Source organism: Populus trichocarpa, chromosome 2 (assembly GCF_000002775.5).
Source record: "Populus trichocarpa isolate Nisqually-1 chromosome 2, P.trichocarpa_v4.1, whole genome shotgun sequence".
In the NCBI taxonomy this organism is placed as follows: Eukaryota; Viridiplantae; Streptophyta; class Magnoliopsida; order Malpighiales; family Salicaceae; genus Populus; species Populus trichocarpa.
This window is the reverse complement of record NC_037286.2, coordinates 8,422,433-8,446,614: the sequence shown is the minus strand read 5'-3', so window position 1 is coordinate 8,446,614 and position 24,182 is coordinate 8,422,433. Positions and strand designations below refer to the sequence as shown.

Here is a 24,182-nt window from a genome sequence, read left to right as displayed (position 1 = left end):
CTAGCTATTCGAGCAAAATGAGCAGTACTCGCCATATATAGCAAGTACTGTGGCACTTTTTAATTGGCTTTCAGAGTCTGAAAGCACGTGAGAGGGGAAGGTCGCTGGGAGAGAAAGATTGTACATGGCATCTGGGTTTTATCTTTTGTTTTCGGCTTAGTTTCCCAAGCAATCAACAGCGCAACGATGGTGATCTTTTACGAAAGTTCATCTGGATCCATGGTGCTAGCGGAGTTTAACCCTCAATTGCTCAAATGGATTTTAATAAAAGGCCTGCACAAGGTCTGTGCTTATTGTTTTCTTTACTCAACATCTTTTCCTCTTTTATACATGTTATTTCATTGTCAGATCCAGCTTGCTTCGCTCGATGAAGATGCCTGAGTTTTTTTCTCTTCGATTTTTCTATCCTGGCAAGCATGTTAAGAACATATATGTAGAGACTTGGGCTAGTAATGTATAATTTCATATCTAAGAAGTAGTTTTATGCTTTTGGGCTTGGTTTTTGTAATATGCTTTATGTATATTCCTTTTGTTTAATTCACACCCAACTCAATATTAAAAACCAAAAACAAAATCAATTAAAAAAAATAACTCGATTCAACTTATTAAACTTATCGTGAGAACGAAATAATCTCATGAAAAGAAAAAAAATTACAAGGATCCATTCCTAACCCAATCTAATATTGACGAACAAAATAAAAATTAAAAAAATAACAAAAAAAACCCAACCCGAGTTAACCCTTGTTAACTTACTAAATTCATGAACCGAATGGTGCGATTAGGATTACCCCATAGAAAGTAAATTGAAAAAAATTACAAAACTCAATTTCCAACCAATCAATTGTTGAAGGATAAAATTAAAAAAAAATAACAATAAAAAAATAAAGATCAAATTTGATTAAAAAAAAACTTATTGGCCACTCTGCTATTTTGAAGAGGGTCAGGCATGGAAACCAAGAGAAAAAAAAAAGAGATGAGATAAAAAAAAAAAAAATAGATCAACTACATCGAACCCTCACCACCGCGACACGTTGCCTCACAAGGAAGCCATCACCGAGATGATTTCAAAGACACCAAGAAAGGCCATTGTTAGATCTGGAGGAAGCTGCATGCACCACCACATCGCCACAACAACCTCCTCGCACAGGTGTGATGCGTGTCCTCCACTCTAGTCCCTACCTTGAAAAAAAAGGTCAGACATTTATTTTAATTTCAAATTCTGTCCTTAAATATTCATTTATTTCAAATCAAATACATTTTATTTTGCTAAAGTATCAGCAACTACCAAGCTCTAGATTTTTACTCTAACATCTCGAGAATCCAACACTAAATTGGCTGAAATAAATTATCATGTACAATTCCACATCAACTCAACATGAAAGTACCAAATAAAAAAAAAAATCAAGTAACAAAAAAATATATATAAAAAAATGCACAATTATTTTGGGTATACTGCTATAGTAAATTGTGCCCCACTAAAATCACTAGATCTTTTAGTTTCTTTACCAGGTATACTTCTCGCGCGCTGCAGCGGGCAGTCTTTCATAGTGTGGAGCGATCTTGCATAGCCTGGAAAAATAGTTACTACAAGGACAACATGGCTGAAGAAGAATAAAGCCAAGAATTGAAGCAAACAAAAAGCAAAATCAAAGGCGTGTTCGAAGCTTTCTTTAAATGTCTAGAATTTAAAACAAAAAAGATGCTTGACGTGAGAATCAACAGCGGCCGCGGTAAAACATGAGATATGTTTTAGCAAAAAAATAAATAAAAAGTGATATCCTCAAGAATAAGGAGTTCGGGCTCTGCATACGATAACTAAAGTTGGAATGCCTATAGAGAAAACAAGCAACCACTTGCAAGCGAAGGCAAAAAACATAGCAAGCTGGATCGAGTCATGTAAAAATCATCCAGCAATGTCTTCACAACAAGTCTCCCTGCATTAAAATGAAGTTGTTAGCATGCATGATAATGGGGAAGGCGAAGAGAAAAGGCGCAAAGGTGTAATGGATGGCAGCTGAATCCTAAAGCATACAGACGCGAGGAGGAAGAAAGTTGCAGCTAAGCTGTAAATAGAGTTAATCAACTATTCATTTAACACATGATGAAGAGGTAAAAATGAGAACATATATCTTTTTGAAATCCATCAATAATTTTGTGAGCAAAGTAGGGGAAGAAATGGCAAACAACCATGGAAAAAAGAAAATTAAATGCGTAAAGTTTATAGGAAGTGCATAAATGGAAGCCAAGAAAAGTTAACAAAGAGGGGGGAAACATGGAGAAATATATACAATAAAAACCTCCATATGCAGCAGAGGCAAAACACAGAAGCAAGCAGCTAATAAAATTGAAAATGCAGATGCAAAGGATGGGGGTGGGGGAGGTGCGGCCTAGAAAACTAGCCACGTATTGTAGGTGCCAATTGAGTTTAACGCAACGCAAGACCAGGCATAATTCAGTCAGCTCAAACGCAGAGGGTATTTTAAATATTCGTTTGTCCCGTTGCCAGAACAACCAAAGAAAAGAAGTAACAGTGGTGAGTGTAATAACAATGGCTAGAAACACATGACAACACACTTTTTAGCACCGAAAATGAATCATCTCTCTCTCTCTCTCTCTCTCTCTTAGTTTCAGGTCATTTTCTCTCTCTCTTCTTACTCATTAAGTATTGAAAAATAATAAAAATAAATTTTAGTATTGAAATGAATTTTTAAGAATCAAATTAAAAATTTTCAAACATAATACTATTATAATCCACATTAAAATATTAAAATATGAAAGGATAAACAAAAGTAATCAAGGAAACCTCCGCCATCATAATCGCAATAAATAACAACAAAAATTCATAACTCCATGCGAACTCAACAAATTATATATTAATAACATGTGGTTTTACTGTCCCAAATTAAAAATTTATGAACTATCCAAAAAAAAATAGTTAGCAACCTTGACATGGTTAACGGTGATCATGCCAAGACCTTCTGACAAGAAAACGTTTTCACAAGAACTAATTTGTATTTTCAAGAGAATACAAGGACGAAGAAGCAACCTAAGGATCAAATTAAAATAAAAGCAAATCATGTGGACCATTTGAAAATGACAAGGGACACCATTTGAAATTTGCGGAAAACCCCCTACCTCATACTGAGACACGTGCCGGTAGCTCTCACGTATTCTAGTTTTAACGGCACCGTTGGATGAGGGCGGCATAGTAAGATGGTAGGTGGACGGAGGAGTAAATTGCAACAAAATTTCTCATACAACGAGGTGCCGATTACATGTTAAACCACAAGACCACGGGAGCATCCACTACCATCAAAGCGAGATCTCTATGGATTCGCAAGCAAGCACTCGATGACCGTCTAGACCATTCCAAGCCTCTATCTATCCATAGAGATGGCAGGCAGGCATTTGTGTCCATTCCTATAGCAACCTCTGATTTTTCCAAGGCTAACGAGAGGTCACGCTTTCACCAAAACCGAGAAAACCACTCACAATATAGGACAGAATACGAGCAATCCACATCTTGTCTTAATTTTTTGCCGTCCTGTTGGGAGGACATGCATGTCCTACACATGACATTGTTGCCCAACCATGGAGCATCAAGAGAGAAATATCCTCCCGTATAGTGAGCATGATGGCCATGTCAAACAGGAGTGCATGCAACATCTGATAAAATAAAGTAATGTTGTATCTGGAATATTTGCCCCCGATAAGCAACAGACCAGAGCCTGTAGACCCCAAAGAAATCTACAAAAAGGGATAGGATAATCAATATATCCAACAAGTCAATCCAAAATATCAGAAAACAGAAATCATGTTACGTCAGATGTCATAATAAACCAGCAAGCGTTATGCCTTCTGCCAAAAAGAGTAGGTCTACCGTCTACATGGAGGGCAACGAAAAATGAAAGATCATCTCCTGTCCTGGAATTTAATGTTTCAAGGGCTTACAGAGAGTTCATAAAAACTGATGCAAGGTTCATGCTCAATTCTACAAGTAAAAGAATGATCCGCTCGCCCTATAAAATCACACTCACTGCTTAAAGTAGTAGATGACCAAAGCCGGAAGTCCGACGTAGTTTAGAAACAGCAGCTCCTGCTTCCACATCAAACAAAACACTATCCACACAAAAACTTGAAACTATGATAAAGAAGCATGGGATTCCACTAAACAACCATCTTCGCTCCAACAATTTAAACTTCCATGTGGTTGTTTCACTTAAACCACGTATGAACATTTTGCGAGCAACAAAAAGGATGCAATAAGTTCAAGATTTATTGACCTCAGACAGAGAAGGGGATCAAATGAGAAAGCAAATAAAATAAGAGCAATGTATTGTTTGAAGTTGAGATTTAAAGGGTGTGTGGGAAATCATGGGCACGGTACGAAGCTAATTACTTGAGCAACATAAGAAAAAAAACCTATGCATAACATAGCTATTTCATAGTTTGCAAACAGATACCAGGGTAATCAGATATTAATATCCTTGTCCCTTGGCAGACAAGGTAAAAACTATTTTCAAAATGTTTTCACCCCAAATAAGAGCGGTGACAGATTCCTTGCCACATCAAATGCAAGTTATTCAATATCAGTCGAAAATATGGCAACGCATATTATAATTCCACACAAAAAACCAGTCTTAAATTTCCACACATACATGGAGATATTGTTCCCGAAGATGTGAATGAGAAATGTAATAGCTGTTCCTTGTCTTTGAACAGGAGGCAGTTGATTTGGTTAAAATAAATTAAGCAAACAAGAGGGCACTGGAGTATGTTGTGGACAAAGTCAGCCATCATTGCAAACATAAACAATAAATACCAACCGAAAAGTATTATTTCCACCAAAGATAATGTTACAGGAGCACAGGAAGCAGCAAGAAAAGGTTGAAGCAAAATGTAACATGGTTTGCAAGAAGAAATCCAATAAGTTATATCAACAGCTAAATAGGAAACGGCAAATAGGATTATTTTAGGGTTGCAGTTTCAGGTACAGGAGACGAAGAGAAAATGGCATAAGCAGAGTATCAGTATTCACTTGCAGAAATGACCTCTATGTGCAAGCATTGTTTTCTTAGCCTTCCATCAACATGAACGGGAAGTAAGTAATACAGTCGAGTCATAATATATCTCTTCGCATTAACTCATATGAAGACCAGAAACAGGTGAGACTTGTAACCTTAATACAGATTCCTTGAAGGACTGTATACTTAGAGATCTGCTATTAAAGGCTTAATGGATGGACATCCTCTATGATTGCATTCAGAAAGGCTTCAAATCTTGTTCCTCAAGGATCGAACTACTATTCGTCCAAACCTTGTATTCTAACTATACATCAATTAAAACCACAAAAATTAATCAAATAACAACTCAAGGGGGCAAGTGATGTAAGAATGAATAGGTCCACTTATTCTTTCCCCTTAAACTAATGAGTGAGCCCCCTTTGGAATATCAAAGCATATAGAAATCAACTTGAAGGCTCAAGAACTCAATTTCAAAAGCCATAGATGCAATAAAAAACTGTTCTGCTGTCAAGTTTTTTCCAGGATCCCATCTCAGAATCCACAAATTCCTTATTTGCTTTAATAGGAAAGTACAGGAAGGCATGAAAAGAAGTAACCCACATAATAACAATCCCCCTTCATCGCCACTGCAGATATTAAATAAAAATCACCAAAAATAATATGTATATAAAAAAGGAAGAGCTATATCATCGTCATGATAACCAACTGAGAAATGTATGGAAAATTACTAAAAGCATACAACATCACCAATACCGAATCATTTCGAATAAATATTAAAAATCAGTACCAACGACATTTTAGCCTTACATACATGTTAAAGAAAAGGCATCAAAATGCTCCTTTTTCTGTCTCCTCTGCATTTTGATGTGTGTTAACAAATACCCATCGTTGAAGAAGAATCATATGCTTCTTCTTTCTTCTTCCCTCCCGTCTTCCTTTAAATAAAAAGAAAAAAAAACAACAAAAAAGAAAAAAACAACAGCAACAACAACAAAAGAGGGGTGTGAGTTTTTTTGAGAGAGAAAAAACTACGTATATATTTTTGCCTGGCTCCATCCTGTCTGCCTTTTAAGCACCCTACATTGTAACCGGGACTCTTCTCTCTCTATATACGAATGCCCCAAAATGACCTTTGATTAACAAAGGCAGAGTAAGAGGAGAGCCCGTGGTAACCAAGGGCAGCTTGGTCACTGAATAAAACAGCGGCCATTGAAGAACAGTGCAGCCCAGCCAAGCCCACCAAACACATAGAGCTGCTCTACTTCTGGGTTTGTCTGGTTTTGGGGGTTTTTAGAGAGAGGGAAGGAGAGTAGTAATAAAGAGAGGGAATTAAAGAAAGGAAGAGAGAGAGAGAGTTGGCTCGTTTGGGGTCTAAACTAGAAAGGGAATTTGATTGGCAGGGCAGGGCAATTTTGGGTTTTGGGATTATAGTTTGGAAGGTCGGTGAAAAGCCATTTTCAACCTTCTTTTTGTTCCCCCTTCTCCTATAACACTCACCGTTTTGTCTCCGCCTCCCTCTCTCTCCTCCCCCACCCCCCTCTCTATCCGTTCGAGATGTTGAAAAGGACCAAATTATAATATCTTTATATAACCAGTTTTATTTTTTTATCCGGTTCGGTATATAGTGAATCCAACGTATTCACTGGTAAATAATATATTTATTTTCACTGTATTTATTTTGAAAATAATCGCTAAAAAATAAATCAAAATAATATTTAATCAAAATCAAATCCATGAAGCAGTGAGAATAGAGGGAGGGGCTGGGAAGGGTGCTTGTTGACATGTAACCTTACAATCACAGCTGTGTTTTTTGGACTTAAAGTGACGTCAGATCTGACTAGGTATGCATTATGGGATTTGGAATTGGAAAGAGGGAGAGGGCATCTTGCGTTCGGCATCATCTCTGTGCATTTGTATATTTTGTTATTGGAGATTGTACTTTTCAGTTTTTCTTTAATTTCTTTTCAGTGTGTTTTTTTAGTATTATTTCTTTTCCATTCTCGATTACCAGTTTGTGCTTGTATATACATAGGCATTCATGTCCGGACCTTTTTATTTATTTTCTTATTTATTTTTGGAACCGCTTCTCATTGCTGAGATATATATCTATTTTAAATTAATATTTTTTTAGTATTTTTATATTATTTTGATACGTTGATGTTAGAAATAATTTTTAAAAATAAAAAAATATTATTTTAATATATTTCTGAATAAAAAATACTTTAAAAAATAATCACAATCACACCCAATAAACAAAGCGAGGCATTCTTGTGATAATATTAGATATCCAACTCTAGTTATGATGGGGAAATGCCTTTAGCTCCAGAGAAGAAGAACATCCTATTGGTGGTTTACTTTTAAGCGTTTTTGTTATTTCGAGTAATTCGCTTCGTATTGGGTGGAAGTTAAGGATTACTCCATGATAGCATCCCCTTGAGATTGTGGCGTGCAATTATTGTAGAGAAAAAAATGAAAGTGTTGGTTACTGTAGAATGACAAAAAAAATAGATGTTCAGTTGAATAAATAAAATTTGAATTATAATAATAAATTTTTCCATGTTAAAATTTTAGTGTGAATTTCTATTTTTAAAATAGGAATTACAAAAAAAACATGTTTTCGAATACAATTTTTTTTAAAAAAATTATCCCTAAGATATATTTGTAAAAAAAATTAATTCTTAACTTGTTTAACTAAGGGGTATAAAATTAAAAAATAATTATTATTATAGTTTTAGAATCTAATCCAGAATAGGGCAAGTCACGGATTAGAACGGTAAATCTTATAATAGTTTTTTTTTAAAATATTATTGTTTTGACCACACAAGGGTTTTTTTTAAAAAAAAAACAATTCAAGAGTTTTTTTATCAGATTTTACCCCGTTGAATGAATTACATATTAATAATAAAATATTTTATATCATATTATCCACCATTAATCAAATAAAATACAGATGCAGGGATAAAAATACAATGGATATGAACATGTTTAATTGCTGAAATGGAGATAATAATGGGTTTTTGTCTTTGTCCTGAGAATACTTTTAAGTCAATTTCTTGTCCCTTTAAAAAAGAAGGGATGGAAGGGACGTGGATAGAGACAGCCCAATTTAATTTTCTTTTAACAAAAGTCTCCTTAAACATTATATCCCCTGCTTTCAGATTTCCATCATTGGTTTTTATTAATTTAACTTATACGGTTGTGTTTGAAAACTAAAAAAAATATAAAAGCAAAATAGGAAGAAAATGTTCGACCGGATAAAATTTGACCAAATTATCGAGCAAGATTATTATCAAAATAAAGTTTTTCTTGTAAGGACTTCATAGACATATAATTTGAACAGTTTTATTTTGGATCTGGGAGGCGTATGGATCTGAAGTTCTAGAACTAAATAGTTTAAATTTGAATTTGTGTATTGATTAATTATTTAAAGAAAGGGTTTTAAAGTTGGATTTGTGTTTTATAGTGTCGAATGGAGTGTTTATATATATATATATATATATAATCTCAAGTGCGGAAAATCTAATGACACGTGGCCAGTTTGTTTTTGCGTTTTTTATTTTTTTCTTTGCTTCAAATTAATATTTTTTTGATATTTTTAAATCATTTTGATATATTAATGTCAAAAATAATTTTAAAAAAATAAAAAAAATATTATTTTAATACATTTACAAATAAAACACTTTAAAAAACAATCAAAACTACAATCACCCTTTCAATTCAGAGAGGGTTGGTGAAGGCTACAGTAAACAAAGTGTTGTTCACATGAACAAATATCATCTAATTGTTTTACCTCATGCATACGGATTCCAAGCTTAATAGTGATTAGGCGCGGTTCTAAGCCTATATATTTTATTAGTTTTTATTATTATTTATTAATTTTCAAATCTATTTTGTCATGTATATATATATAAATATATATTAAAATTTTTGTTTTTTCATTTCATCAAATTAATATAAAAAAATCAATTGTTCAAAATAAACAATAAATCATTCTATAAAATTTAATAATAATGAACGAACCAAAGAAGATTATTTTTTTAATAATTGAATAAATTAATCAATAAAAAGGTGATTTATAGTAAAAAGTATAAGAGTATTTTTTTTGCTCAATGACTGAGTTTTTTGACATCATGAAAGGCAATGAATATCATTATTAGTTTGCTTAATGGTTATTAGATAATAGAAAGAATGCATTGGTGATGGGATTATTATCTTGGATTTTCAATTATTATAGATTTTAATTTTGTGCTTGCGCGGATATTTTATTAAACATATAATTTGTCAGATTATTTATTTTATTATTAGAAGAAATGATTCAATGACTAAGTAAATGGTGATTTAATTATATTATCTCTCTAGTCAGCAACGGAGACGGGAGCTGGCAGGGGCCGGGGCCCTGCAATTTTTTTTTTTCTACCCCTTCCTTAATAATATTAATGTATTTAACTTAAATAATAAAACAACTAATATTTTAATTCCTTTTAATTCTATTTTATGGTTCCGCCCCTGTCTCCAGTAATGAATAATTTTGTTTACAATGATTTAAATTTTTTAAAATGATTTTTATGAGTAAAGAGGTTATATTTTTAAGCTAGATGAAAAGATAACGATTATTGTTAACCAAGGTGAAATTAATAATTTCTATTTATCGTTATATGCATGTCGGGTTTGATAGCAATACACACTAGTGATAAAACAAACTTTACTATATTTTATCTTGTTTTTGTTTTTTTATCCACTAAACATAATACAATGATGTAGCTTCATCTCTCTTGTGTTTAGTCTCGTTCCAGCCTCAGGTTACAAGTTGATCCGTAGATTGGATCGGTTTCAAAATTATATTCTAAATGGAAATTGGGTAAAATTTAATTTTTTTATTTAAAATTAATTTTTTTATATTTTTGAATTATTCTGATATACTAGTATTAAAAATAATAAAATAAATATTATTTTGATATATATTCAAATAAAAATATTTTTTAAAAAAATTATTATTATATTTCTGAACACCTGTAAATCTCAACGACCATAGTTTATTCAGAGTTATGTCCTCTTGACCCAGCCATGCTCACTGAATGTCGCAATAAACTTAAAAAATCAAAATTAAAATATGAAAAAAGTGGGATTTCTTTGCTAGTTATTTGACAGCAGGGAAAAATTAGAAATCTTTAAAAAATATAAAAGGAACATTAAGAATTTTTAAAATAAAGGGGCATCAATCTATAGAGTCAGAAATATGATTTGCTCTTTAAATTATTATATTTTTTTGGAAAATTATAAATAAGTTTAATCTTAAAAATTAAAATTACCAGTAAGTTCTATGACATTTTTTAAAGACAAATAAGTTCACTTTTCAAAATTTTATCTCAAATAAATCTTGTTACAATCCCTGTAGTATCCAACGACAGATTTAAAAATTTGATATTTATATTTTTTAGAAAAATTAAGATTTTCATCAATCTTTATATTTTGTTATAATCATTATTACATTTGAATTTTTCTAAAGTTAACAATAATGGCAATATAATAACAACTATACAATAATAAAATATTTTACAAAAGAGCAAAATTAAATATTTAAAAAATGGTGAAAACAAAAAAAAAACCACCCAAGTTGTGATTATTTTAAATAAATATAGTGGGTAATATAGGTATCATATTAAATATGAAATTTATCGTAAGAAAAAGACAGAGAAATTTTATGTGACCCAAACCATAAATACTGAATATTTACAGATAGACCCGAGAAAAAGGAGAGAAGAGAAACCCGATAAAGTATTAAAAAATATATATATATTTTTAACAAAAACAGATAATTCTTATAACTTTTTAATGAAATTATATATAATCTTTTTCCTTTCTTTTTTTTTTATCTATATCTTCTATACAGTAAACATCCAGGAGTCATATCACTGTAAAAAGCCCCCCTCAGGTAAAAAGTTAAGTAATAAATCGGGTGCACCTGGTTTCCTCCAATGAAGTTGTCGGCAATTTTCTGCAAGCCCGTAACATTTGTTTTACTGTCCGGTTCCAACTAAAAAATCGTGGCAGTCGATATTGTTAACTGTTGAACATTTAAGCGAATAGACCAAGAACGCCACAATACTTACTGTGCAGGTTACCTGCACGCAACAAAACATTAATGGGCTCTATTATCTTGAATCTCGGTGGTGGCATCCAGCGAATAACAAAAACTCCGAGTTTAGAAAATAAAGTTTCATTAATGTTCAAATCAATGCGAGATGGCCAAAACGCTCGGAGCCTGCAGGAGCACGAAGACCCCACACATAAGAACTGTTGTTCCGAGGAAGAAAGCAGGCTTGTGCCTGTCAATAAGCATTATGAATTGCCTGTCAGACAAACCTGGCTTATAGCAGCAGAAGATGTTTTTGCCTCCAGCTTCACACAGCAGCACCACGTTCAAAGAAACAATTATAGTTTCTTTCGTGGATAGGTGGAGGGGCGTGATTGATTAATGTTAAATACGAGTAAATATTTTCTTTAATATGTAGCCGCCCGAAGGGCTCTGGCGCTCTGCTATGTTGACAGGGAGAGGGTAAGAGGCCTATAAAAAAAGGCTGTTGTGCCTTAAACGTCACTGGCGGGGTCACAATAAAAGAAGCAACATCACAGGGGATGCTTTCGCTGTCAAAACCAAAAAAAGAAACAAGAGAAAAGACGGCCCTTTCATAGAAACCCCAGCGGCAAGGACTCGAAATGACAAGGGCACTTAACATGACAAAAATAGCCCCCACCAATACTTTCCTTCCTTCTAACAAAAATTTGGAAAGCAAAAGGGAAAGGGACTCGTGGTAAAAGCATGTGTTGCGGGCCAATACAGCTTCTGTTTTAGTTTTTATTCAAGTTTTGCCAGGATCCAGACTTATCTTAATTATTATTATTATTATTATTATTTTCTCTAAATTCTGGTATTCGAAAGGTCGCCGAATCTCAATTAATCTGGTTAAGTCGAATTATTCCATTAAAAAATAAAACTTTTTTTACAATGATATATTTTATACACAAAACTCGAATTTAAAATCTTATTTAAAAAGAATAATTATCGAATCGCTTGAATTACCAACCTTTGAATAGTTATCTTAATTAGAGTTTTTGCAACCTTAATTTGTCTATTTTAATTGTCATTTTATTAACGATATAACAAATACTTGTGTACTAGTCTGCTCGAGTTTTATATGTTTTCTTCGGTTGAAATGGAAGTTGAGAGAGACAAACGAGGGAATCCGGAAATTGAAAACCTAACCAGCACATCCCTAACATAGACTTTCAAATCTGTGGCGGGGGATCTCTTAAGAGTTGTGGCAAGGGGTTGAGTATGATATAGATTACTTGTTTGTTTTTTTAATTAATGTGTTTTTTATTTAAAAATATATTAAAATAATATTATTTTTATATTTATTTTTAAAATCAGTATATCAAAATAATTTAAAAATATTAAAAAAAATCAAATTTTAATAAAAAATAAATTAAAATTCAATCTCACATATCACCTAAATGCTTGATTGGACGATTACTGTACTCATCAGTTGCTACCTTTCCTTCCATTAGGCGTCAGCTGACAGCAACTCTCCTCCTTGTTTTTATTTTGTCCTGGTCTCACTGGCTGTTGGTAAATTAATGTTATCATGTTTAGGTGTTGATTGTTTTTGTATTTTAAATTAATATTTTTTTAGTATTTTTAAATCATTTTGATATATTGATATCAAAAATAATTTTTAAAAATAAAAAATATATTATTTTGATATATTTATGAGTTAAAAATATTTTAAAAAATAATCATAACCTATAACAATAATATGATAGATTTCAGCATTGATTTTAAAATTAAATCCTCGGGTGGTTTGATGTGAACAGAAAAAACATAAATCTTGTATATTTCAAAACCTTAACCATTTGTTGTGAGAATGGTAGCATTTCAAAATGTTTTTTTTTAAATAATTATAATATATTTCTAAAATAATTATTTTAAAAAACAATTGATATCGGTATCCGTAAATTAGACCTATTTTAACGTTAATATAATTTTAATATATTGTGATTTATTTAAAAATATTACTTATTAGGACAATATATAACACTAAAAAGTTCTTTGAATTCTAAATTGATGTATCAGATTTGTATTGACAGTTGACAGGTTATTTATATCTAGAATTTCCATCAACTTATAAAATAAATATTAGGTGCCTCATAATCATTTTTCCAGTTTCAAAATGTGAAGGGTCATGTTGTGAGGATTCGTGTGATGCGTTTCTTAATAGAAAGCTTATTAATAATCAAAGTAGATTTTTTATTAAGTGTCATTTATTTTGAAAGATTAATTTAGATGTTGATGTTAATGGATCGTTAATGAATGTATTTAATATAATGAAACAAAATTCAAGTTTGGTGTATTGAATGGATATATGAGTTTTTGTGGTGAGTTGTTGAGACAACAAAGCTTAGGTAGTGTAGGAGAACGCGACTTATCGGTAAAAGTTTAATATTTTTTAATTTAAAATTAATATTTTTTTATATTTCTAGATCGTTTTGATATGTTGATGTCAAAATTAAATTTTTAAAAAATATTATTTTGATACATTTCTGAGCGAAAAATATTTCAAAAAACAACCACTACTGTAATACTAAACATTATCTTAGTATTAATCAAAGTATACTCCATATTAAGTGTCGTTTATTTTGAAAAAAATAATAATTTATGTGTTGAATATTAATAAATACAATTAATATGGTGAAAAAAATCAAGTTAGGTGCATCGAAAGGGTATGCAATTTTCCTTGGAGATTAATATCACTTTGGTGTTGCGATTAACAAGATTACATAGTTAAATATTTTCATAGTTTCAATACGTTAGAGTTGATGTTGGGGGGGGGGGGGGGGGGGTGGGGGCAGTATTATCAAAGCAGACTTTTTATTAAGTGCTATTTATTTTAAAATATTAATTGAGGTGTGAATGTTAATTGTTAATAAATGCATTTAATATTCTATGTTGACTTTACTGTTGTAATTAATAAAATTACACTGATTTTATTTTTCTTGTGAAAAAATATGAAAGGTCATGCTATTGAGATGCCATGACGGTAAATAAGTTCTTTGAATCTAGAGTAGCAATCAATTGATAGAATAAATGTTACGTGGCTATTAAGTTTCAAAATGTAAAAAATCATGCTGTACGGAGTTTGTTTGCTGAGTTTCTTGAGAGAAGGCTTGGAATTAAAAAAATAAAGATAGGCACATCAATTGGGTTTGTACGTTTCCTTGGGAATAGATATCTACGCTGACTTGTGTGTTTGGTATTGCGGTAATTTTTATGGTTGAGATTTGAAAAAAATTATTTTATAAAATATACTTTTAGTTAAGGTTGGTTTGGTATTTATATATATTTAGTTAAAACTGTGGTTGAATTTGAGATTGAACAAAAAGTAATTTAATGTGTTTGGTTAAAAAATTGGTTTTCAAATTGAGGTTATAAAATAATTAAAATATATATATTAATATTGATGGTTTTGAATTTAAATATTGTAAATTTAACTACTACTATTACATCATGAAATAAATAATACTTTATATAAAATATTTTTTATTGTTCAATTAAATTATCTACAATTCCATCACGTATGAAATACATTCGACAATGACTACAATTTTCTTGGTTTCTTAAGTACACAACAACATCAGGTAAAATATAATCAGGAACAAAATTGAGATTGCTATCAAATTCTGCAAACGCTACATCATCAATAAAACACAATTAAAAATAAAAAATAATTTTTTTTTACTGGGTCGGATCTGGTTCAATGCATTTAGTTTTCGACCGGAATCATACACCACTGTTCACGTGAACAGTGAAGTTGAACTCCACTGTGAACGTTTAGTGGAGAGTGGGAGAGTTTCACTCTCCACTGAATGCATCATCCACAGGCTTGCAAAAAGCAGCTGAGAGCTGCTTTCCGCAAACTTGTGTTTTTGTCAAATATATGTGGATCCCCCATACACAGTAAACTGTGTTTTGGGGGAACCAAACAGGTTGCGCTTGCGTTTGGCTTCAAACACAGACGCAGCCTCTTAAACAAACAACCTCTAGTAGTGTTGTAACTAATTCCAATATTAAGCTTTTTTTTTTTAAAAAAAAACATAACATGAAGGGCTATGTTATGCGAGGGGCTATAAAAAATATAAGAAAAATATTAATATTGGATAATATAACCACTTATGAATTTGCAGAGGTAATTCCTTTTTTTTTTTTAATTAATTGATGTGGTTTTGTAATTCAGTTTTTTTTATCAAAGAACCATCTCAATCCAATAGTTTAAACTGTTAGGTAAGATTCCAATATATGATTTATATTATTCTTTAATACTTCTCACCTCTTGTGGTATATAAACCGTATTAATGTTAATACAACTCTTTCTCTCTCTCTCTAAAAAACTCTTTTAAAAAAATAGTCAAAATAGGAAAAAAGAAAAAAAAATGGATGCAATGAAAGGGATTTAAATGATGGAAAGGGTTCACTAAAATATGAAAATCTATCTCCTACTGGAGGCTTTACTTGTGTTTATCTATAATTAAGTGTCTCACATTTAAAAAGTTTTTTCTATTCTTACAAGTTGCGAGTGAGCAAAAATACATAAGTAAAAAAAAAAAGTAGTGTATATGCACAGAACAAATAAAACAATTACAAAAAAAATCTCTACCTTTTATTAACTCAACACTTTTTTGTGTGTGCAATGCACATATCACATGTTACACAACTTATTTTCTAGCCTATACATAGAGTATATACATAGAAGTTACAAAGAAAATCTCCCCTTAAATGAGTATTTAGGCAATTTTACCCTATTTTTCCATAAACATGGTGGTTTCAATTTCCAACAAGTTAGGAGGTAGTGGTTTACCCTTGTGTTCCATGAACTTGGTAGTTTTCAAAATCACTTTTGGCTATGCCTCATGTATGTCCATCATCCCCATGTTCTATAACTAGCCATGCTTGGAAACACCATCACCACCCATTACTTTGCTATAATTGTCACCCACAACATTGTGATAACTTCCATAGCCAATTACAGTCCTATTACCACTAGGTTAGTTGCATTTTTGCTTGGCTTGGACAATCCATTATTCAAGCCCAAGTTCACGCCAGTATGAACTCACTGCTTACATAAACTATTGCGCAATTGCCTACTAATTTTGTAATTTGTATAAATATGCATATAATGATTGATAAATGAAAAGATAAAGGGTGAAAGAAATGTAATTGAATTTGATTAGTTGTTCCTAGAAAATAGAAAGGTTAATGATGTCAATGAGTTCATTGACATCGGCATTAACATGAAAGAAACATATAGGAATTGACTTGATTAGCTGTTCCTAAAAAAATAAAAAGGCTAATGATATTAATGAGTTCCGTGATATCGGCATAAACATGAAAGAAATATATGGAAATTAACTTGATTAGTTGTTCCTAAAAAATAAAAAGGTTAATAATGTCAATGAGTTTATTGGTATCGTATGAACATGGAAGGAATATATGGAAATAAACTTGATTAGTTATTTCTAATAGAAATTTTTATCTTTGCTAAATCCTATTTTTATAAATATTATTAGCTGGATGTAGTTTTGAGTATTGCATCCTTTATCCATACAGGAATATAAAAATTGAATAACAAGATAACACAATACAATAAAAACGTCAAGAATCATGTAATCCCAATTTCCACGTGCAGGCATGAGCCCCTTGACTAGTCTGTTGACGTAGCCGAGACATTTAAGAAAGGAGGTGTCTCCTCGGAGAGGGCATGGAGGGATTGCATCTCTACTTGGGTTGCCGGTCGTTGCATTCTGGAGTCTTCGGTCAAATCTTGAACTTCAGAGTTAAGGCGATGGGAAGGAAATGGCAATAAAGATTTCAAAATCTCAATCCCGCAATACGACAGACAATTTGTGTGTGTTTGGCTTGGAGGTGTGGTGGCTTTTTGTCAAAGGTACAATACCTTTTAAGCACAAACCACACCTCTAAAAGCTAAAAAAACATGCTTTTTACTCAAAAAAGCACAAGCCACCTCACATTCAATGAGTCGTTAATCCGTAGATTTGAGCATTAATCCGTGCATCAGCTGGCTGTATTAATTCTGATATTAGGCCAACTTGATCACGGTGAAGTTTCACTTCAAGCATGTGCTTAACCTATATCGATATCAGAATTCATTATTCAACGAAATGAATTCTGATTTGTAGAGGTATATAGAGACCGAAAAGACCAGGAACCTTGGCTATCACAGGCACTCGTTCGGTTCCACCAAATTCCGGCGAGACTGCTGGTACGAGGAGATCGCTGCGGGCCGATTGTTTGGGCACGGCTGCTATATGGGTTTACCTTTTCAAGTTACCATCTAATATAATATAGATACTAGCTATTGTATTTTTTTTTTCTGAAAAAAAAATATGTAGCTCTTCATACCATCTTTTACTAGAAAAATTCTTATAATAAATCAAAAATTCCGCATTTAATTAAATAAATTAAAAACTATCTAGTATCTATGCCAATAAATATATAAATAAATAAATAATATTATTATAAATATTCATTCAGGTCAAATAATTATTTAAGAAAAGCTAAATAAAGAATTTATAAAATTAGAAAGAATGAATATTAATTTAAATATTAAATAAAAAAGTTATTTAAAAAAATATTATTTTTTAAAAAAATAAATTAAAAAAATTAGAAAAAAAAAATTAGACACTACTTAGACTTGTCAAGCTAATTCCGCACACCAGACCTATTCTAAAAAGGGATGGATGCACGTGAGATTGTAAATGTGGAGTGATAAATATTTCAAATATTATGAATAAAAAATAATATATTTTTTTAAAAAAAGTTGAAGGAATAAAAAAGGAAAATGTTTTTTAAAAAAAAACTACAAAAGAATGAAAATAAAAACAAAAAGAACTATGATAAATAGACGAAGTATAAATTAATAAAAATATCAAGTGTAAAGAAAAAAAACAATTTATTTTTTCACAAAAAATTACAAATTTTCCACCGCTGCATTAAAAAATTGAAAAAAATAAAAAATTATAATCATGCCATCACTATAGTAAAAAAATTACAAAATTTTCATTTTTACGTTATTTTACCGTTTCCTTTATATTGTATAATAAAATAGCAATAACAATATGTTTGGAATCCTTTGTCAAAATTATACAAAAATAAATATATCAACCCTTATGATTTATAATTTTAAATAAAAAAAATTTAATATTAAAACTAGTTTTTCCAATACACACACGTATCTACCCATTTGTTATTTACTCATTTGTTTTTAAAGGTCTTTGAAGCAATGAAATGAAAGTGATGGGGTAATACAAAAAATAAAATGAATTGAACTTATTTATAAATTGAATGTAAATTAAATACTATAATCGGTTCCAAACAAACTATAAAGAAACAGAACGGGATTAGATTCAATAAAAATACAGGACTGCAGAAATTTATTTCTTTATCATAAGCATAGATGCATCAAGGAGGGAGCAAAAGAGAGTTGGTGCCGTTGGTCAACGGCCTCAAAGAGGCCATTATTTTGAGGTGAGGACCCCATTTAGTTAGCAGGAAAAGAGTCCCGTTGCCCACTTCTGGCTGTAGTTGCAACTCTCTGTTTAATCTGCAGAGCACATCACGTGTATTGCAAATTGCCTAAACGCAGCCCTAACTCCATTCTAGCAAACCAGCTTGGCCTAAACCCTGAAATGCACATTCACTGCTCCAAAATCGCATAATCGATGGTGTATCGGAGTCCAGTTACCGCACTTCAGACGTGTCTTAATAGTGGAATAAAATGTTCTTTAATCGGAGTGCACCACTTCCACTCCATCACATGGAGATGTTCATTATAGAAAGGGAGGGTACCATGAACTCGGTGTTCTCTCCTTGCTCAGACTCCATGTTATGTGTTTATTCGACCCAGCAATGATTATCATCACGTTTGTTTTTTAATGCCAAGCACACAATAGTTGGATTAACTACTAAATTATTTTTACAGGCTTAGAGTGACATTAGCATTAGCGTCAAAGTGGTACGAACAGGTAATTTTTCGCAACTCTCAATTACTTAAATGTCAGTGGGTATGTGATTCAGAGAAAATTAATCTTCTCATCATTGCTTTGTTATGTTTATGGGTGGCAATATGGAGAGAGTGAGAACAATGGCTTGTGACTTTTGTGATCTAAAACGCAAAGAATAATCTGCAATTATTGATATTTGGCTCCGTGCACCTGTAAAGGACATGTCTGTCCTGGATTATAAAGCTTCCTATGATAACAGCCAAGCATGTCCTGATAGTTGATACCCTGTCATGTCATCCCAGAACTATTCCTTCAATAAAAGTGTTGTAGCACTTCTCTTTTGTGGACTCTCCACCACGATAAAAAGCAAGAAATGCTTGTCTCCATGAATCATATTCTTCTTCTTTTAAGGACCCCGCAAGCAACTCCTGATTGCTGAAGAAACATGCCCACACGTGTAGCTGTGCACACTGTCATGTGCTCATGCTTGTTCCCTGTTGCCAGTTTTTCAACCGGAACACCTGCTGAATCAACCAGAGAAAACGCCCTCTCTCTTTGTTCAATCTCTGCTGCTTTCATCGTGAAATTGAGAGATCGTAGCAGTTTTTGTTTCGGTGAACGAGTAGAACAATCTGCACCTCAATGCTGCCTGTGGAAAGAGCCAGTTATCAGAGCATCATAACGATATGATACTCAGCCATAAGAAAAATGGAAGAATCCTGTGTCTCACTCAGAATACCTTTAATAGGTGGAGGTACTTGGCTCACTATCTAAGGTGAAACAAGCTTGGTTCCATTTTTCCACCCTTCCTACACATCCACTGCAACAAAGCAATAAATCAATCAACTCGCTCGGTAAAGGGTGAAACAGGATAAATTAGAAGTCTCTTGCTTTGCCTTCTTTCCCTGAGTTAAATGGAGACAGATTCTAATCAATCAATCGATCTGTCGACTTATCTTTTTAGAGGGCATATATAGCATGGCAGCTGAAGTGGACCCTTCATACATAGATCATGGCTTGGATTTTATAATCAGAATCGGGACTAATAAGAACCTTCCACCCTCATCCACTTGGGGACTTCTTTTTTGAGTCTCTTTTCTTTGGATCACTCTTGTGAAAGGATAAAGAGGAAAAAAACAAAATTCTTGAAAGCTAGAGAATGATTTCGTTTGTGGGTCGATGAAAGATAGATGCTGTGCGTTACTATAAAGCAGTTGTATTGATAAAATTCCTCATATAACTTACAAGAGCAGTAAAACAAAATGGAAAAGAAGCAAAATAAAAGAGATTAATCTGAAAGCTACTTTAGTTAAACGAAAAGAAGATTAAGTTACTCTTTATGACAAGTCTCTCAAAAGTTTCTGGAGACAATGCTATTGTATATAGTTGCTATATTACTCTTAACCTACATCCCCGCCATACTCCTATTGCAATCATATTTCAAACTGGTTCTTTATTTTAGTGACGTCTGATGCCTCTTTGCTCTTATTTGATGACCTGAAAGAATCGACTCTGTTCTGGCCTGCCTCGATCAGCAACTGGACAACTTCATTCATGGTGGGTCGAAGGGCTGGGGTCTTGTAGGTGCATCGGATGGCGATCCGGAGAACCTGAATCATCTCATCTCTGAAAGACCCTGATAACCTCTTGTCCAGCACCTCCATCACTCCTTCCTTGGTGTCCACTTTTGTTGAAACCAGATTTATAATATTCTTGCTCTCTCCATAATCTGCCTCTACTGGCTTCTTCCCAGTTATTAGTTCCATCAACACCACCCCAAAACTGTAGACATCACACTTGGTTGTTGCTTTAGATGAGTACGCATATTCTGTCACGAGGGAAATTGAATTGAATAAAATCAGTTGACAGATTAATAAATGGAAACTGAGTTAAATAAATAGATAGATTATTTTATTTGAAGAAGAAAACGATTCATCACAGCGTGACTGCAGGTAATATACTGGTTATGCTGATATACAAGTGTCTGTACGCAATACCTATAAAAGTAGTTAATTAATGCAATTGAAAGCTCACGAGTATTGACAGGTGAAACTATAAGATTAGTATAGCAATCATTTTACTGAGCTAACAAAGAGATGCATTACCCGGGGCCAAATAACCGTAGGTCCCTGCAATGACAGTGGTGGTGGAGTCTTTCCCTCCTCTAGCTTGCAAAACCTTGGCTATGCCAAAATCTGCAACTTTGGGCCGGTAGTTAGCATCAAGCAGGATGTTGGTTGACTTGATGTCTCTGTGAATGATTGGTGGCAAGAGATCATGATGGAGATATGCCAAGCCCTGAGCAACTCCAACTGCTATTTGATGACGGGTGGGCCAATTCAGATGGATCCACCCTTTGTGAAGGGCGTCCCAAAGGTTCCCATTTGGCATATACTCATAAATCAACAGGTTGCAATCCGAACTCGAGAAATAACAGTACAACTTGACTATGTTCTTGTGCCTTATACTTCCTAGAGTCCCTACCTCGGTTTTCAACTCCTTATCCAAAAGCAATTGATCCTCTGAACCAGAATCTTTCGATTTCCTACTCCACAGCCTCTTCACTGCAACAACCTCTCCACTGCTCAGTTCAATTCTGTACACAGTCCCAGATCCTCCATGGCCCACTATGTTCTTATCAACCATAGCTTCAAGGATCTCACGTTGATCGAAACTTATTCGGTGGAAGCTCTTTACATCGTAGGAGAAGAATGATGAAGCCGTGGTCTCATCGTGTTGCTTGACAGCTCTGTCTTTACTGAATTGTCGTTTTAGAAACAGGAGAGCTCCAACAGTTAGGATAGCTACTGATATTCCGATTGCCCAGATAGAATTTAGCCTCTTTCGATTGTAAGTGTGTGAACACATGGGGAAACTTTGATCTGATGAATCAACATAGACTGGAACACAGAGACCTGGGTTGCCTGAAAAACTCTCCACCAGTCCCCCCTTAATCAGTGAGAGAGGTATTGGACCAGAGAGAAGATTGTTTGAAAAGTTGATGGAGTTTGGTAACAACTCGCTCAGACTTTCAGGGATACTTCCAGTCAAGAGGTTGTTGGAAAGATCAAGAACATTGAGAGATCTTAACAAAGATAGCGACTTGGGGATGGAAGAATTCAGCTTGTTGCCTTGCAAGATCAGTAAATTTAGCTTCTTTAGATAGCCAATTTCAGAAGGTATGGGGCCATACAGGAGATTACTGCTGAGATCAATCTTTACCAGATTGATAGCCCTGGAAATTTCAGGAGGTATAACACCTGAAATCTTGTTGCTTTGTACGAACAGTTCTGACAAGTTTCTCGCAGTTCCAATTGTATTTGAAATTGGACCACTAAAATTATTATAACTCAAATCAATAATTGAAACACGAGGAAGGCCTAGAATACCTTCAGGTATTGAGCCCTCCAAATGGTTATGACTCAGTCGAAACCTTAGAAGAGTCTTGCATTTTGCATAGCTATCAGGTAACTCTCCAGAAAACATGTTATCCAGGACAAGAAAGTAGAGCAGTTTACCTCCCCTGCAAACATCTGATGGTAATGGCCCTGATAGGCGGTTCTCTGACAAGTCTACGACGATCATAGCTGATAAGTGCCCCAGGTCCTGCGGCACTTCTCCTGTCAGAAAGTTATCATAAACTGAGAGTATGCGCAAGGTTGTTGAACTTGCGATAGCACTGGGGATTTCTCCTGAGAGACTGTTGTTGTAAAGCTGCAGGACCTCAAGCTTGGGAAGGCGACATACAGATTCTGGAATCTTTCCTGTCAATTTATTGACTGAGATGTCCAAATCTACAAGCTCTGTCAAGTTTCCAAATTCCTCAGGTATATTGCCGGAAAGGTGGTAATTATAGTAGAGCTCAAGTTGCTGCAAGTTCTTCAACAATCCAAGCTCTACAGGGATATGACCAGAAAGGAAATTCCCGCTTAATTCAAGATCAACAAGGGATGTCATGTTTCCGATTGATGCTGGGATTGGACCATGCAGCACGCAGGTTGTCAAGATCATGCTTTTGAGCTTTGTCAGCCTAGAAATATTCTCCGGCAGTTGCCATAAGTGGAGGCCATCGTTTTCATTGAAGTTGAGCACCTCAAGATTGGAAAGATTTGTTACTGACATGGGAAACTCACCCGTGAAGCGGTTGTATGACACGTCAAGTATCCGTAAGGATTTCAATGGTGAGAAATCTGGATATGTTCCGGTAGCAAACAAAAAGCTCAAGTTCAACTCTTCCAAGAAAGAGCAGTTGACGATGCTGTGAAGGAAGTCACCGTGGAGACTGTTGTGGCCTAGACGAAGAACACGCAAGTCTGGAAAGTAAGAGCATATTCCAGATGGAAAACGGCCAGAAATTGACCACCCAGTTACGTCAATCATCTCAACATATCCTCGACTGTTGCAGCTAACTCCTGTGAAATTGCAGTATGATTTCCCTCCCGTGACATCCCAATCAGACAGGACATTTCCTGACAAGGAAGCTTTCATGAGATTGAAGAACTGATATGGGTTAGTGCTGATAGTTTGTATAGGATAGGTTAGAGAAATCAGTGACACAAAAAGGAGGATAATAGATTGAAAAGCCATTTGAGTTGGGGGGGGGGGGGGGGGGAGAAAGAGCCAGGGAGAGATGGAGGAGGTGGTTAAGTTGGTCGTTGCAGAGAAGGAGATGAGGAAGCGAAGAAGTATATAAATGTCGACATGATTGAGGGGATCATTGGGTGCAGCAGTTTTAGTCTTGATGATGAAAAGCAGGTTCCTGTGGTAGCACTGAGAAAGAGAGAGGTGCACATACATATCTTTCCATAAAGAGGCTTTACGTTTATACCCCACCAACTCATGTAGAGAATAACATAAGTGCAGCTCCTTTATCATTGTAAGATTTTTTTTGAATAAACTGTATCTCATCTTAATCAACTTATTTTGCTGTGATCAGGACCTCTTGATGTGATCAATCAACTTTTCTATTGGATGGCCTCCAGCCTAAGTTTAATTAGATCTTGACCACCAAGCACCATCTGCAGAATCCATGCATGTCCATGCTGCTATACCATCAAATCTCCTTCTTTGCGCGCGATGCAC

At 33.7% G+C, this 24,182-nt stretch overlaps 1 protein-coding gene and 1 long non-coding RNA gene across 3 annotated transcripts; both read right to left on the bottom strand.

Moving 5' to 3' along the window:
• Window positions 1-578: 578 nt before the first annotated feature.
• On the bottom strand, window positions 579-6,576 carry LOC112326528 (uncharacterized). 2 transcript variants are annotated; one of them, XR_002980207.2, is made up of 4 exons: window positions 5,836-6,576; window positions 3,136-3,747; window positions 1,507-1,934; window positions 579-1,179 (listed from the first exon to the last, which is right to left on the bottom strand). It is a non-coding gene; the product is annotated as an uncharacterized LOC112326528 (long non-coding RNA). The 2 variants fall into 2 exon arrangements; XR_002980208.2 differs by having other exon boundaries at window positions 579-1,175.
• Window positions 6,577-20,300: 13,724 nt separating this feature from the next.
• LOC7488181 (receptor protein-tyrosine kinase CEPR1) lies at window positions 20,301-23,924 on the bottom strand. Its single transcript, XM_002301090.3, has 2 exons — window positions 21,206-23,924; window positions 20,301-20,928 (listed from the first exon to the last, which is right to left on the bottom strand). Exons 1-2 carry the CDS (start codon window positions 23,895-23,897, stop codon window positions 20,534-20,536), a joined length of 3,087 nt encoding a protein of 1,028 aa, XP_002301126.3. The 5' UTR covers window positions 23,898-23,924; the 3' UTR covers window positions 20,301-20,533.
• Between the last annotated feature and the right edge of the window lie 258 nt (window positions 23,925-24,182).